Genomic DNA, 15,459 nt, shown 5'->3' on the forward strand with positions numbered 1-15,459 from the left:
CTGTCGGTGGAGGGTTGCTATACATAGTAAGTAGATAGGCGATTAGTAATAAGTATACTAGGTGTAATAGTAGATATATATAATCAGCTAGATAGTAGATTGCGAGCTATTGTAGGGTCAACAAGAGCTTAATAACTGCAAAACTGTTGATGTAATATTATTTCTACCAAAGAACGCTATATAACCTTCGCTGTTAGGGTTTAAAGATGAAGTATAGGATGCTGTTTAGTCACGTACTACGCACATCCGACAATTAATCCGCCCGAGCATCTAATTAGGCATTAAACCATCATCTATACCCCGCTACTATGAACCTCCCCTCGACGATCTATCTCACCGCCTCTACTCTATCATCTAAACTTAAGGTATTATATTTTTTTCATAAGAAACCTATATAAAGAAGGACTACTAATAATAAGTAGGGTGTTCTCCCTCTTCTACTATATCGGATATTCTACGTTTGGCCTTGCTAAGTTACGAATACTATGACACCTTGTTTAGTAGCACCTGAAGCTCTATCCGCGCTCAAGAGTCTTGTATCTTGGATACACAATAACGCTAAAATAACTGAGGTCGCAAAGAATTCATCCCAATGTGTGGACCCCAACCATCTAGAAAACTTGCGCCCATTTTTAGAGGCGCAGAAATTCACTGAGATAAAGGTTAGAAGCACAAGAAGACCTCCTTTCTGTGGTATAAACATAATTAACCCATAATAAGGATACAGATACACAATATATCGCATCAAAGGAAAAGTCGAAATTCGCTTAACCCCTAATTACCGCTCTTTCTTCTTCCCACTTACAGTGGATTCGGGGACTAAGGGAGCATCTAGCGAAATCCAAATTGCAGGGGAAACACTTCAGCAAGGTCAATATCTACATTTCACCAGTTCTTTTATTGTGGACGCACAGTTGGACTGCCTTATTATGCTTCTACCAGAAACAAGTGCAAAGCAGAATTGATTATCTTATGATAGGTTCGGGATCTTATAAACAGAGAACACAAAGCTGAAAGAAGGAATAAAGAAGAGAGAAAACATATTGGGACTAGGGAAAATGAAGTCTCGGGTGATAAACTCAACAGTCCTAATTTCTATGTATAACACTAACCCCGATAAAGAATATGTGGTATGATACTGATATTTATTACAAGTTATAAAGGCTATTTCCTAGGTATATAGTATGCATACTTGATTCACTAAATTCATCTGAAGATAGGTTTATGTATATAAAGCTTTTGTAGATGTCAATAAGACGACTAGATCTTTCCTGGGCTGGATAGTCGCAATTCTTACCAGGTTTAAGTGATAGCATCGTATCTCAAGACACGAAGCTCAGCATCAGGCTAGGAACAAGCGCATCAAATATCTCCGCCGAGTCAGGGAGTCAGATCACCATATCCAGCGGCTTAGGAAACTCAGCATCCACGCTAGGAACAAGCGAATCAAACATCTCCGCCGAGTCAGGGAGTCAGGTCACCATATCCAGCGGCTCAGGAAATTCAGCACCCCCACCAGGAACAAGCGCATCAAACATCTCCACCAAGTTAGGGAATTAGGTCACCATATCCAGCGGCTCAGGAAATTCGGCACCCCCACTAGGAACAAGCGTATCAAACATCTCCGCCAAGTCAGGGAATCAGGTCACCATATCCAGTGGCTCAGGAAATTCGACACCCCCGCCAGGAACAAGCGCATCAAACATCTCCACCGAGTCAAGGAATCGGGTCACCATATCCAGCAGCTCAGGAAATTCGGCACCCCCGCCAGGAACAAGCGCATCAAACATCTCCACCAAGTCAGGGAATCAGGTCACCATATCCAGCGGCTCAGGAAATTCGACACCCCCGCTAGGAAAAAGTAAATCGAATATCTCTACCAAGTCAGGAAATTGGTTTATCATATCTAGCGGCTCAGGAAATTCGGCACCCCTATTAGGAACAAGCAAATCAAACATCTCTGCCGAATCAGGAAATTGGTTTACTCTATCCAGCGGCTCAGGTAATTCGGTATCCCTGCCAGGAAGAAGCGATACAACCATGTCCGCCGAGTCAGGAAATCTGGTCACCATATCCAGCAGCTCAGAAAATTCGATATAGTCCCCAGAAGCTTGTAAGGATAACTCAGATAGAGTCTTATCAAGCATATTAGCTTCTTGATTCCGTCATAGACTATCATCAAGTGTTATTCTAATTGTTCTTGCCTTATCTAGTTCCAATTTACGTCTCGGTGTTTTATATTAGTCATCTGCCCCATATTAACATGGATAAAGGAAGTAACGCGAATATCAGGACACTTATTATTTCTTTCTATCTGCCGTTTTCTCTTGCTCCTACATGCCGACTTGGTAAGAGTTCGCTTGAATGAACTATCTCTTCCTAGTGAGAGTGCCCAAAGATTTTCTGACATAGCTTTTCCAATTAAGTCGAGATTTTTATCTTTCAAAATTCTTTTAATCCTATTTTCACGAAGACTGTTAACAGCGGATATAAAGAAACGTGAATATCGTCTTGATGTATATCTTTAGTAAGATTAGAATTAATTCCTCTAATAAGATAGACTTGACTCACTAAGCTTCTAAAACAGTCGAAGATAACATAAGCAAGAACTCGGGCCCTCCTAGTTCCTCTACCCACTTATTATAGCCATAGCCAAGTTGGACATATTCGTTAAGTAAAGTTTTTACTAGTAAAGTAGGATATCTAGCTTTGATCTTGGATATAAGATCCTCACAAGCATTCCTACACTACTTTCTATCGGTATGGTACCCAAGCTTCCTAGCTAAAAGGAAGATATTCCATAATTTAAGCCTCCTGTATAGGCAATAGAATTGGAAGTAGATATCCCGGGTCGTATCAGGCTGAATTCTCTGATAATTTCGATATAGCTGGGAAAAAGCCTCTATAACCCCATCCGAAGCTTTAGCACCGTGACATGTGGAATGTAAAAAGTATTGCGGGTCCTCTCGATTCTTAATAAGAGCCTTACAAAGGTCATCTAATATAGATATAACATCCAGATCATATAGACCAACTCTTGGATCAGGGTTACTGATATTGTTGCTTGGTTCGTAGTCACGAATCTCAAGGTCTCCGTCAGAATGTGGATATTCGTCGATAGGCGACACGATAGTTTTGTGATAATCGCTGGATACGCTGATTTCTGTTCTGTTCGATGTTAATGTTGGTTCTGTTGGTGTGGGGTTGCTGATCTTTAAGAGGACGTTCAAGAGAGCCTGTAAGCTTGGGGCTGGGAGAGTTTTGACGCAGTGGAAACATGCATCAGAAGAATAAGATGCTTCAATAGTTTTCAAAATACTGTTAACTCTGTTGAAAAGTTTACTTAGCTCAGTAGTGAGTAAATCTAAAGTGTTACTTATTTTCGTGAGATGGCGATATTATGCTTATAGTAGTCTGTACAGTTTATAGAGTAGACTGAGGTGAAAGATTTCAGCTGAGCTTTGCCTACTCCGTATTTCGCACTTCAACATACTATAGGCATCAGCTTTGCCAGGGTTATTATCTCGGCGCTTAGTATTTACCAATCAACTTTGACTATTTACTTGGATAACATCTGTGATGATGTGATATATGCAAGATACTATATATCACCCTAGGAAAAATACGTGGGACGTATATAAGGCCCATGCCAAGATGGACTCGATGATTTATAGGATCCTTCAAATTAAGCAAAAGCTCTTTACTCCTTATTTTCCCTCCTCTTCTTCGTGAAGTTCAGGTTCTTCGTCGATATACACTTGTTTAATCGATATTCATCGCCTCTAGGAATTGGGGCTGTGTGCAGATGCCAAGAGAGCAGGTGCCTCAGAAAAAGGCTATGATCCAATGATTCACTGCCACATAGCTTACAGAAGGATTACTGCGGTCCGTACGGCGGTCCGTGCGGAAATTGGGTGACAGCGGGTGATTCTCGCCCAGCTTCTCACCCTGTCTATAACCAACTCACCCTGCTCACCCCCTGTCGCGCGACGTAAGAGCGGCGCTCACCTATTACCCATCCGGGTAGCACCCACCCGACTACTGGCCACGTTTAAGCCACACGCCGGTGAGTTAGTAGTTGGGTGGGTGGCCACTAGCGAATCCTCACTATTGTATGTTTTTGTTTTTTTTTGTTCTCTCTTTCTGTCGAGTATATATACTTTGCTGTCTTTTTTGCTCGAAATAATCATCGAGTAATGGTGATTGGTCGAGTCGAGTAAAGAAAGTCTATGCCAAGCTGTGAACCGATAATCAGGGATTGGGGAGTAGCACTAATCACACTATGTACGACGACTGCTTTACCAAAAATTATTCTTCTTGACGGTCTCTTCCCCAGAAGCGCGGATCAGTTATCGGTTTTCCTACTCCGTACTAGTTTCTATTTTAACACTAACAACTCAGGCCAACATTCCAGCCTCCCCTTCTCTCCGTCGATTCAACAACTTCAACCATTCTCCTCTTGTGTCTCTTTTCCTTCGTGATACAGAGCCGGTTGCCGAAATGGGACTGCGACACTCCATATATGATCTACAAAAAGTATTAATCTATCATTGCTTTTCTTCTTGATACACTGCTACAATTCCAAATCGCATTGTATCGAAGTCCCCTACCACACTTCAGGGGCGAAGATGTAAAGCTCAGCCATGGGTAATCAACCAGCGCCAGATATCACCTCTATATCTATCAAGGATCCCTCACGATCTTTTTTCTTTCTTCTGCAATGTTGGCTGGTTTGTTTTAGTTGACCCGATATCGACCATGTCCAATGACAGGTATAACAGAACCTTGGAACATCGTTGAGGTCAGGGCCCGGAGCATCTTCACTGTATAGGCACTTTATTGCTACGAAGACTTGTTTCCAACGTCCACTAGCACCTGCGGTAGAGGAACCGATCTCCAGCGATACAGAGGCAGCCCCTTCCCAAGCCGAGATCCGAGATGCCGAAAAATTCTCGAACATCTTTCCACTGCAAAACCATAGTGTCGTCGCACATTTGGGCATCGGTGAGATTTGGGTTGAGTCATCAAGCCATTAAGGGTCCAATTTTTGCAGGGCTGATGCCGAGACCCGCAGAACAACCGGGAAGCCGGAAGCTCGAAGATCCTTCTGACATCATCGATTAAAGCTGACCAAAATATTCTTTTCGGCGCAACACGCATCTGCGCATGTACACTTGTATCTCACTTTTCGCTAGAGCGCCCCCATACCACCGTGTTTCCGGTCGCGCAGATTGATCAAAATACCAGATCTTGAAACGACCCGCTCTAACCAGTCGATCTCCCGATCTCCCGTCCCGGTAATGGCCTCTGCAGCACCGACTGCAAGGAGAGCCAGCTCTCACCGGCAGGGGTCAATAAAGTCCCAGGACTGGCCCGAGGACGTCAACGGACATTATTCAGAGGATGCGGAGGGTGTACAATTCAGTGGTGATGGACTCAACACTGGGGTCCGAGTCATGAGTTCGTGCTTAGTGATCAAATCAACTAGCATAAAGTTGAGACTGACCTTTCGTATTTCACAGGTGACGGTCGGCTCGATATAAATATTAATGAACATAAGCCAAGCATCGCGGGCTTGCTAAACCGCATCCAGAAAACCCCATTGGAACCAGACTTGGAGGAACTCGAGGCGAAGGAAACCCCGGAAGCAATCCCGAGAGATCTAGGAAAGGATTTCCCATTGAGCATGAACCTTGTCATACAAGTTATTGGATCCCGGGGCGACATACAACCATTCATTGCGTTGGGGAAAGAGCTGAAGGCACATGGACACCGAGTGCGATTAGCCACCCACCTGGCTTTTCGGGATGTTGTACTAGATGCTGAGTTGGAGTTCTTCTGCATAGGAGGAGACCCAGAAGAGCTAATGGCCTTCATGGTCAAGAACCCGTCCCTCATGCCGGCCTTTAGTACGATCCGAAGCGGCGCGATCCAAAAACGTCGACGAGAAATGAAAGAAATCATATATGGGTGCTGGAGGTCATGCATTGAAACGGGCGATGGAACAAACCTCCATCAAATCAAAGAAGACCTTTGGAACGACACCATTGATTATCGACGACGTCCATTTGTTGCTGATGCTATCATCGCAAACCCCCTAGTCTGGCCCATATTCATTGTGCCCAAAGATTAGGAATCCCACTACATATGATGTTTACGTGAGTGATTTCACCTTTTGGATTGGCCTCGAATCTGACACGATGCTTCTAGTATGCCCTGGACACCGACTCAATCGTTCCCACATCCTTTAGCTGTGCTTCACCAGCAGGATTGCAAACCAACCGTTGCTAATTTTGTTTCGTATGCTGTGGTGGACATGATGATCTGGGAGGGATTAGGGGATCTCGTCAACTCATGGCGAAAAAGATTCTCGCGCTGGATCCAGTGGATTCAATTACAGCGCCAAGTCTGATACATCGCCTAAGAGTTCCATACTCATATCTGTGGTAAGGCTCCCCCAACGGCGACCTTAGACCACATGTGCTAACCAGACCTCACTATTAGGTCGCCTGCATTACTCCCCAAACCTCGCGACTGGAACGACGATATCGATATCTGCGGTTTCAGCGTCCTCCCTTCCAAATCTGATTTCAAGCCCCCAAAAGAGATTGAAGACTTTCTGAAATCCGGGTCAACGCCAATATATGTTGGATTTGGCTCTATTGTCGTGGATGATCCTATAAGGTTGACCAACATCGTTTTCGACGCGCTCAAGCAGGCTGGCCAACGAGCGATTGTTTCGAAGGGGTGGGGAAACCTTGGAGTTGACAGTGTCGAAGTCCCGGATAATGTTCTCATAATTGGAAGCGTTCCGCACGACTGGCTGTTTCGGCATGTCTCATGCGTCATTCACCATGGCGGCGCGGGTACAACTGCTGCGGGACTTTCTCTCGGGCGTCCAACCATCATCGTTCCTTTCTTCGGTGATCAGCAATTCTGGGGAGGAATCGTCGCGGCCGCTGGAGCTGGCCCGGGGCCGATTCCTCACAAACAACTGACGGTTGAAAAGCTGAGTAGTGCGATAAAGATGGCTCTAGAGCCATCCACCAAGGAAAAGGCTCAGATAATTGCCGACAAGATGCAGAAAGAGTCTGGCGTGCGAGACGGGGTGCGCAGTTTTCACCGACATCTGAATCTCAAGTCTCTGAGATGCGCAGTTTGTCCATCTCGTCCTGCTGTTTGGCACTTGAGACACACGGAAATTGGCTTGAGTGCATTTGCTGCCACGGTTTTGGTCGAGATGGAGAAGATCAACGCACGGGATCTTGTGTTGTAAGATTATCATTCTGGAATCAACGTATCGTGTTGACTGACTTCACAGAAATCGGGCGTCTGAGTACGATACTTGGCGTGACCCCGCTGGACCATTGAGCGCAGGAGCGCAAGTACTTGTCGGCGCTATTGCAAACTTCATCACTGGAATTGGTGAAGTGCCGTATGACATGGCGACTGATCTCATCTCCGCCGGTCGCGCCATTGGGCATCCAGGCAACTCCGATATTGATGATCCTAGAAGGGTCGCATGTGCATGGAAGCGCCAGCGAAGAAGCCAAGAGTCCAGCGAAGAGAGCGAAGAAGAGCAGTATCACGAGACCAATGAGTACCACCATACCGACGATTCAAATGACGAAGATGACAATAGCCTTGAGGAAGATCACGACTTGAGCGGAGTTTCACCTGTAACAAGTTTGGAAAGGAGACGCAGTCTACAACTGGAGAAATCTCCAACAATGGACTGCATAAAAAAACCAGTGAGACAGAATAGCGCTTTTACTGAAATGCGCAGCCACAGCAGTCGGATGTCGTTGAAATTCTTAAAAACCGTCATCTGGCTTCCTACAGATCTTACTCTCAGTTTATCAAAAGGCTTCCACAATGCGCCCAAATTGTACCATGATCGCATGGTCAAATCAACCCCAAAGGTCATCGGCTTTCGCAGCGGCGTAAGGGCTGCAGGTACGGTATGCGGAACCCCTGAAATGCGTGCAGCAAACCCCCACAAATCCGACTCTTTAGCTGACTTACGATTTAGGAATTGCGAGATGGATTCTACTACGGTGTCACAGGGGTGGTTACCCAGCCACGGTACGGCCTAAAACATCAAGGTGCAAAAGGCATGGCCAAGGGAATTGGAAAGGGTCTCGGAGGTGTTTTTCTCAAGCCACCTGCAGGTATGTTGCGAATTCGGATCTTGCGGCAAGTCTGCAATGTTGACTCGGCAAATAGGTCTCTGGGGACTTTTCGGTTACCCCTTGATTGGACTTCGCAGAAGATTGCAAATATCTTTGGGCAAAAAGCAGGAGAATGCCATTGTAGCATCTCGAATAACCCAAGGGCTTGAGGAAATGCATGAATCCTCAGCTGAAGAGCGGATGGAAGTTGCTCGGAAATGGCAACTCTTGGAAGAAGACCTGCGGGTTTCATACTAAGAGTGCCCTGTATTGAAGGGTGTCTCACCACAACTTTTTTGGGGGCAGGTTATGGACCTGTCTGTGACATACCAAACTGTACTTTATACGCATCTATTATCTAGTTTTTAATAACGAATTATGAGAATAATCCCATTACATCAATGAGAAAAAGCAAAAGCCGACTCCGGGATCTTGAGGTCTTTGGTTCAGAGTCCAGGCCCAGACCTTGGGAATGTTGGTTCAATAGTATGCTCTGTTACGTGCTTCTCGAGCCTTTCCAGGGTTCTTCGTAGAACAAGGACCGAGAATTCAACATTGATCCAAGTCCAATTGTATGAATGGAATTCATTAGACTGAATTTCTAATAAACATAGATAAAATCCTCATTCTTTAGGTCAGTCACATCCAATAGTCCCTTATCTTCCTCAACGGAATTTTTCTGATCTTGAGAACTCTCGAGCTCGGTCGCTTTGTTCACTTTGAGTTGGTCCTTCCGGAGCATAGACATGTCAGCGACATGCGCGGACTTTCCAAGTCCCAACCGCATCTTCTCGTGCTTTTTATTCAAGAAAGCGAGGTAGATAGGGATAAGCCTTGACGACTTGTGAGTACGCATTACTGCAGAATGAGCTTGAGGTTCCGACTTACGCGGCGAGAATTCCCACTGTGACAAACATAGCGAGATCGGCTATGAGACCTGTTCGATATAAGGGTGCATCGTCGGTTGAGAACAGAAGTGGCCCTATGACATTTCCAGCGCACATTCCAACAAATACAATCCCGGAAGTGCACTTCTTCTTGGTGTCGCCTGCGGTATTTTGGGCTTGCCATGCATAAAGCATAGGAGTTATTCCAGCCAAAGTTGAAACCTATGATGAGAGTGTCAGAATATGACTAGAGATTTTCGTCAGGCAAGTCAATTATGGCATACCAAATAGTATCCAAAAAGCAGAACTCCCTTTTGCTTTCGTGGGACGGTAAGCATCAAGATAGCACCGACCGCGGGCATTATACTCATGCCCGAGATAACGAGACCTTTTCGTTGAGTGCGCGTAGCGATCCAACCGGCACCCACTATAGCGATGACTTGAACGACTCCGAAGGGAATGTTGAATAGAATTGTTTGAAAGCTGTTGAATCCGAAAGACTTCACAATCAAGGAGCCAAATGAGGAGATGCCACCACTTGCAATACTATTAGGGTCGATAATGAGTTGAAATGCTCATCATGTGGGTACGGTGGTGTTTTTTGAAGGAACTCACGAGATAGCAATGATGGTAAAAAACCAGCAATATGTTTTGAGATCGAGCATCACTTCTAGGACATGGTCCCATCGCCACTTCTGGGTGACGATGCCCATTTGATTCGCTCGGAGCCGCTCTGTAGCAATGAACTTTTCTCGCTGGTTGAGGTATCGAGCGTCCATCGGCGAGTCTGGCATGAGCCAAAAGACAACGAGAGAGTAAGCCACCGTCAGCAGCCCACAAAACATGAAGATGGTCTGATAGCGATATAGCACCGCGCTGTGGATATGGCCCAGACCATATGTCAGTAGACTTCCGATGATGGATGTGACACCATTCATGGCGCTCCAGTAGCTGACTCGCAGAGTCTGCTCGCTACGCCGCCACCACATCTGTGTGATGGCGACACAACAAGGTGCGATCAATGATTCAAACGACCCAAGGACAAAGCGCATACCAAGAAGTGATGAGAAATTAGTGCAGGCGGCCATGATGGTGAGCGAGGAACCCCAAAGGAAGATTGCCGAAGCCAAAACCTTCCCTGTTGGGAGCTTCACAAGGACTAAAGCTGCCAAAGGCTGCATGACCAGTTGAGCGAGATATAGAATAGAGCCAAGCCAGGAATACTGAAGGCCAACCAGGTGAGCATCCTCTGAGATTCCGAAAATGGACACATAACTGTGATTGATGTAAGGCTGAGTGCACGCGGAGGGGGAAAATCTGGGCTAAGTACCTTAATGTACTCTTGTCCAGCTGCTGGAAGAAATATGCCCATAGTACAAGAATAAGGACCCGCGAATCAATTCTGCGAAGCACAGCTTTTTCCTCTTCGTAGGTGAAGCTAGGTTGCTCACTTGAATTTCCCGCTAAAAATTCAACAGCTTTTGATCGTGAGGTATGGTCATCGCCCTGGCCTTGATCCAAGTTCTCATCATGTGCGATCTGAATATCATCGCTCTTGTGGGGCTTCATAGTAGAGAGATCTTCGTGTCAGGCAGAACGAAAGTGTTTTGATTTCCTAACAGGACGCGATCAATGCTTATGATGTTAGTGGGAAATGTAGACTTTTGGGGTAGCTCAGGAATATTGTATTTAAAAAGAAGATCTGCCAAGATTTGTAAATGGTAGTTTTCAGCCTGAAATTTGCCTTTGATAACATGCCACCATGGTGACTAGCATCATGGCGAAGCTCCGAGGGCGGAATACCGAGCCCTAGATCATTCTTTTTTTCGCACCAATAAAGCCTGACTTGGGCTAATCTCAGAGCCGGATTGCTGGTCAGATGAGCAAGTTCATCCAACAAGCAAGCCAGGAATGCGGGGGTCAAAATGGTGGCGCGATGTCGTTGCAGCAATGATTGGTCTAGCAATCCATGCCAACTCTATGCTATGTCTTTTACACCAAAAGGGTACACGGAGGATCCGAGTCACCCACCCGCGTACCTTGGCAGTACCGAATACTCTGGGGTAAATGCCGCTATGTACAAACTAGTACTAGTCTGTTTCTTTAATGGCCAATCGAGAGCTGCGTCCCCAGATTCGCGACACCCGTGGACCCCCCACGCTACGGACTAAACACTTGATCATTGCAGCCTCTCTGAGTTAGCTTCGAGAGCCATAGCTCTACCCTGGAAATCTCAAATGAATATTGTCAAAACCAATGCGATGATGATCGCGCTCGATGAACCTCAATAATTCTGTTAACGAAATTCGCATGTACCGGAGATCTATAGTCCACCTGTGTTATGTACGAATTTCCTAAGGTAAATTTTAAATTTCAATGACGTATGTTGCGCCTGGAACTAAAAGAATCAAACTATTTCTGCGGTGACCAACTCATATTAGGGCTGACTCTCAGCAATTCCTTGTGTGAAAATGCAAGCCATGGATCCAGCGACTCTTCATGGAAGGGTTAAGATGTCACTGACTTTCACAACTTCCCCTGTACGGATTGAGCGGTTGGCAGCGACGCCGGTAAGAATAGAGGCAGCTCCATCAATGTGACTGGCAGCTCTCATGTGTTCATCGGGCTCCGCTTCCCCAAAGAGATCACGAAGCATCACGTTATCACCGCCTCCATGCCCCCCGCCGCCTGAATAACCTCAATATCCCTTGGCTCTTGGAACAATGGTCGAAGCTTTAATGTTATGTTCTCAGCGGCACCCTCTAGGGACTGCTCTCCTCCCGAGTTAACGTAGCTACTTTCCACAATCTCGGCTTCCAGTCTTCCCCCCGTTCCGTTGAAGCTGACCCGGAAGCCCTCCCATGGAGCATAAGCCGTAAGCGAGTAGGTAAGAACAGCGTCGTTCTCATATCTAACGAGAACGTTCATGGTGTCTTCGATGCTGATTCCGTCGCCAAAAACGCTCTGATCACGATAGTATCCATCTTCATGCTCAGCATCCAGGTAAAGGGACTTCAGTTGCTGATTCTGGTCCAGATGAAGGGCAAACAAGTCATCCTTCGCAGCCTCACTGCCGAATGCCCGTGAGTAAAATTTGGTGACACCACGCTCCTCGGCATTCTTCTTGCCGTAAAATTTGAGGTCCCCTTGGGCATATACAGTTTTAGGTCTGGACTGCAGCCAAAAGTTGATCAAATCAAAATGATGAGTCGATTTGTGGACAAGAAGGCCACCGCTGTTTCGTGCGTCGCGATGCCAGCGTCGGAAGTAGTCAGCTCCGTGAGAAGTGTTGAGCATCCATTCAAAATGAATGCTCGTGACTGTTCCAATTGCACCGGAGCGGATGAGCTCGAAGATTTTTGTATTGTGTGGCGCGTATCGGTAGTTGAAGGTAACTCTGACTCGATTGTTTGTACGTTCCACGGCTGAAAAAATCTCGTTGCACTGTGGAACATCGATGGTCATTGGCTTCTCGGTGATGGCATTGCATCCAAGTTCCAGGGCGCGCACAATATAGATGTGGTGGGTCCGATCAATGGTGGTGACAATGACTTCATCCGGCTTTGTTTCTTGGATCATCACATCGAAGTCTTTGGCGAGATAAGTTGGAATCTGACCATCAGTCAGGGAATCGATCTTCGATTTAGCGTAGTCGAGTCGAGTCTGGTTTGTATCACAAATAGCAACCAAAACACTCGTCTCGGCAAAGTCTCGGGAAATGCTTGTGTAGAAGAGACCAGCCCTACCTCCAGTTCCTATGAGGGCATACCGCTTCTTTGGGGACTGTGTCGTGTTACTCATGTTGGCAAATGGTCTGGTCTATTAGCAGTTAGATTGCGAGCAGACAATGCGGGTTGAATCAAAATGTGACTTTCGGCGAAGAGGCGTGCAAACACGGGGAGAGGGAAAGTAAGAAGCGGATTGATGCGAGGCGGAGAGAGAGAGAGAGTATGCTGCTCAGGAAGTAAGCCCACTGCTTCGATCTTTCGGGCTAGACACATCTACTTGGCATCTCCCCGGGCAAACTCATGATTCTTCCCCGCACAATTCTTCTTTTGTTCCCCAACGCTCACGCTGGATCGACATTCTGTTGCTTTCAGGCCTTTTACACAAAGAAACCAAACGTGCAATTGGCTGAAAAATAATTTCCCGATCCGCCAGTCGTATGCGATCTTTGATCATGGGGCTTGTACCCCGCTTTGAGATCTACATCGACCAACTACAAAACATGTTATAACCGATTTCCACCGCTGAATCATATATATCAACACCTCATAGTAGAATCGACAGCATCTTGACAGGCTATACCAGCTCAAGATATCAGGCTCGGGGTGTTAAAAATCTCGAAGCCTGATTATTTAAATTATCAGCACCAGAAGTGAGGTATTCTACTACTTTTGCGATGAAACTCGGGAGCCGGAGGAGTTGTGGCTGGTTCCAAGGTTCTTTCCGAGGTCGGCGTAAGCTTGAATGCATTTCAGCCTGATTGCAATCTCGCTTATAATTGACCCGAGACAGGCTTGGCTGTCACTAGGTATCTCTTGTATGTACATGTGTCGGTCATGTATACCTGGCCCGATAATTCCAAGGCTGCAGTCAAAGAGCTCAGTGGGTTCTTCCTTCTCATATGGTTCGCCTGCAGTACCCGAAACAACAGTAATCTTCTCTCCAATCTTTTCTTTTGGATCTGTCATCCCGGCAAAATTTCGGAACCTTGGATGAACATCGACAATAACTGTTCAAAGTGCACCCAAAACGTAACCCATGTATAGTGTCGAATAAATCATCCAAAGAATCGACCGCTTCTGCCACTCGCCAATTATCATACACGTTGATGTCGCCATAATCATATCATATAAGCGAGTCTGTTGAATATCCCAGTTAATATCCAATGAAAATCGTTCATTGTTTCCAGTTTGCTTGATCCATTTCGAAGGATGACCGGTCCTCTCAAGGAGCTCTGTGACAACAGAATCAAAGATCCACAACTGCCCATGTTTGTCGTGAGAGAAACTTGAAATATACTGGGCAACGTATGTCTCCTCTGTAGAGCCAGGAACCCTGGCAAGCAGCTTCAAGTGGTTGAAAGGCATGAGTCTTTTGTTCCACGTATGATTATGGTGCACGTCTCGAGTGCCTTCCCAAGAGAACTCAATGCCGGCATATTCAAAGCAGTAGGTGCGAGTACGAATCGATAAAGGTGAGCTCCATTTAAGTCGAAATGCTTCATCGGCCAAAGTTGGAGAAAGCACAGCTGCAGGCGGCGAGCCTGGGAAAGAAGGCTCCCCTGAGATATTCTGGCTTCGTGAACCACTGGCAAGGTCGTTCTCACTTTCAACAGGGCCCATCTCCAAGTCTCGTGCTTCGAATTTCTCTTTGGCTCTAGTTGTGCAGCCTTCGGTGTCTTCCTCTTTCACGGTTTTCCGTCTGGCATTCACCGTACGATGATATTCTGCCCCCGTTTCTCCCCACACTCTCCATGTGCGAACTTTGTATCCTTTCCACTCCCTGATATCGTTGGACGTGGAATTGTCTTGATTGCTGCGGCATTCCCACCTCACTAATCCTCTGGGATCAATAACCTTGTTCAGATGCTCACTGAACTGGATGATCCAGTCATTCCAGAATGCTCCGAGCTTGATTGTGCAAATAGGGTCGCCTCCCTTTTTGGGCCCACGGCGAAGAGTTCGGGGTGCGTTGTGAAACAAGAGACTGGGTAAATGCACAAAGTAGCCGTTTTGTTGTTGAAAACGTGACTGGTAATATCTGTCCTCGTCGTGCGAACTATGCCCATATTCCTTTCCTGGCACGAGGAACGGTGTGATGGAAATATGGTCAAAGCCCTCACGGTAGACATGCCACACTGACAGCCTGTGTCTTTGCGACAGTGCTTCTTCCAAGGTTGACATCCTATCTTGTGATATTGCGTTGCGCGAAGGAGACCGTAGTGTTCCAGTGTCAGAGTGAAACGAGAAATATTCGAGATCGGGCTATTGTCGACTTCGTTTCTGTGTCTGTATCGACAAATGCATGTCAGTTCTATTGTTTGAATTGGGCTTCAGATGTTAGTATCATGATCGAGGCGCGGTAGTTTTGGCCCCAGTGGGGCTGCCCTGTTTTTGCGCACATCGGGCGCCGGGCGCGGTGGATAGAATCGCGCTCAACAATCCTCTCATTGGCTTTCAGATCCAGCAAACATTGACCAAAGCCATTAGTCCATCCCCGAATGGGACTTGAGGGGCTATGCAACTTCAGCCAACTCGGTCGGCAACCGGCACAATTCTCATCAGACCAATCGGTGGTTTCTAGAAGCAAAAAAGAAGGTAGCGGATAAGAAATATTGTAGTCGTTAGTCATTTGTCTCGTTGAGGATATGAACATAGAAATGAGCTCATCGCTCA

At 46.3% G+C, this 15,459-nt stretch overlaps 5 protein-coding genes across 5 annotated transcripts; 2 read left to right on the top strand and 3 right to left on the bottom strand.

Moving 5' to 3' along the window:
• Positions 1 to 5,300: 5,300 nt before the first annotated feature.
• Positions 5,301 to 6,133, top strand: N7506_004252 (uncharacterized protein; the record flags this gene model as incomplete). The annotated part of the gene is made up of 2 exons (XM_056953546.1): positions 5,301 to 5,460; positions 5,523 to 6,133. The coding sequence occupies 2 exons, from the start codon at positions 5,301 to 5,303 to the stop codon at positions 6,131 to 6,133; spliced, it is 771 nt and encodes a 256-aa protein (XP_056812435.1).
• Positions 6,134 to 6,354: 221 nt separating this feature from the next.
• Positions 6,355 to 8,429, top strand: N7506_004253 (glycosyltransferase; the record flags this gene model as incomplete). Its single annotated transcript, XM_056953547.1, has 5 exons — positions 6,355 to 6,446; positions 6,505 to 7,272; positions 7,322 to 7,961; positions 8,033 to 8,171; positions 8,227 to 8,429. The coding sequence occupies 5 exons, from the start codon at positions 6,355 to 6,357 to the stop codon at positions 8,427 to 8,429; spliced, it is 1,842 nt and encodes a 613-aa protein (XP_056812436.1).
• Positions 8,430 to 8,772: 343 nt separating this feature from the next.
• N7506_004254 (uncharacterized protein) lies at positions 8,773 to 10,627 on the bottom strand (the record flags this gene model as incomplete). The annotated part of the gene is made up of 5 exons (XM_056953548.1): positions 8,773 to 9,004; positions 9,060 to 9,280; positions 9,343 to 9,604; positions 9,674 to 10,333; positions 10,389 to 10,627. The coding sequence occupies 5 exons, from the start codon at positions 10,625 to 10,627 to the stop codon at positions 8,773 to 8,775; spliced, it is 1,614 nt and encodes a 537-aa protein (XP_056812437.1).
• A 1,086-nt stretch (positions 10,628 to 11,713) lies between these two features.
• N7506_004255 (Gfo/Idh/MocA family protein) lies at positions 11,714 to 12,859 on the bottom strand (the record flags this gene model as incomplete). The annotated part of the gene is made up of 1 exon (XM_056953549.1): positions 11,714 to 12,859. One exon carries the CDS (start codon positions 12,857 to 12,859, stop codon positions 11,714 to 11,716), a length of 1,146 nt encoding a protein of 381 aa, XP_056812438.1.
• Positions 12,860 to 13,797: 938 nt separating this feature from the next.
• Positions 13,798 to 14,967, bottom strand: N7506_004256 (uncharacterized protein; the record flags this gene model as incomplete). The annotated part of the gene is made up of 1 exon (XM_056953550.1): positions 13,798 to 14,967. One exon carries the CDS (start codon positions 14,965 to 14,967, stop codon positions 13,798 to 13,800), a length of 1,170 nt encoding a protein of 389 aa, XP_056812439.1.
• Between the last annotated feature and the right edge of the window lie 492 nt (positions 14,968 to 15,459).

The sequence above is a fragment of the Penicillium brevicompactum genome (assembly GCF_028827555.1).
Source record: "Penicillium brevicompactum strain IBT 35665 chromosome Unknown utg000003l_segment0_segment0, whole genome shotgun sequence".
Lineage (NCBI taxonomy): Eukaryota > Fungi > Ascomycota > Eurotiomycetes > Eurotiales > Aspergillaceae > Penicillium > Penicillium brevicompactum.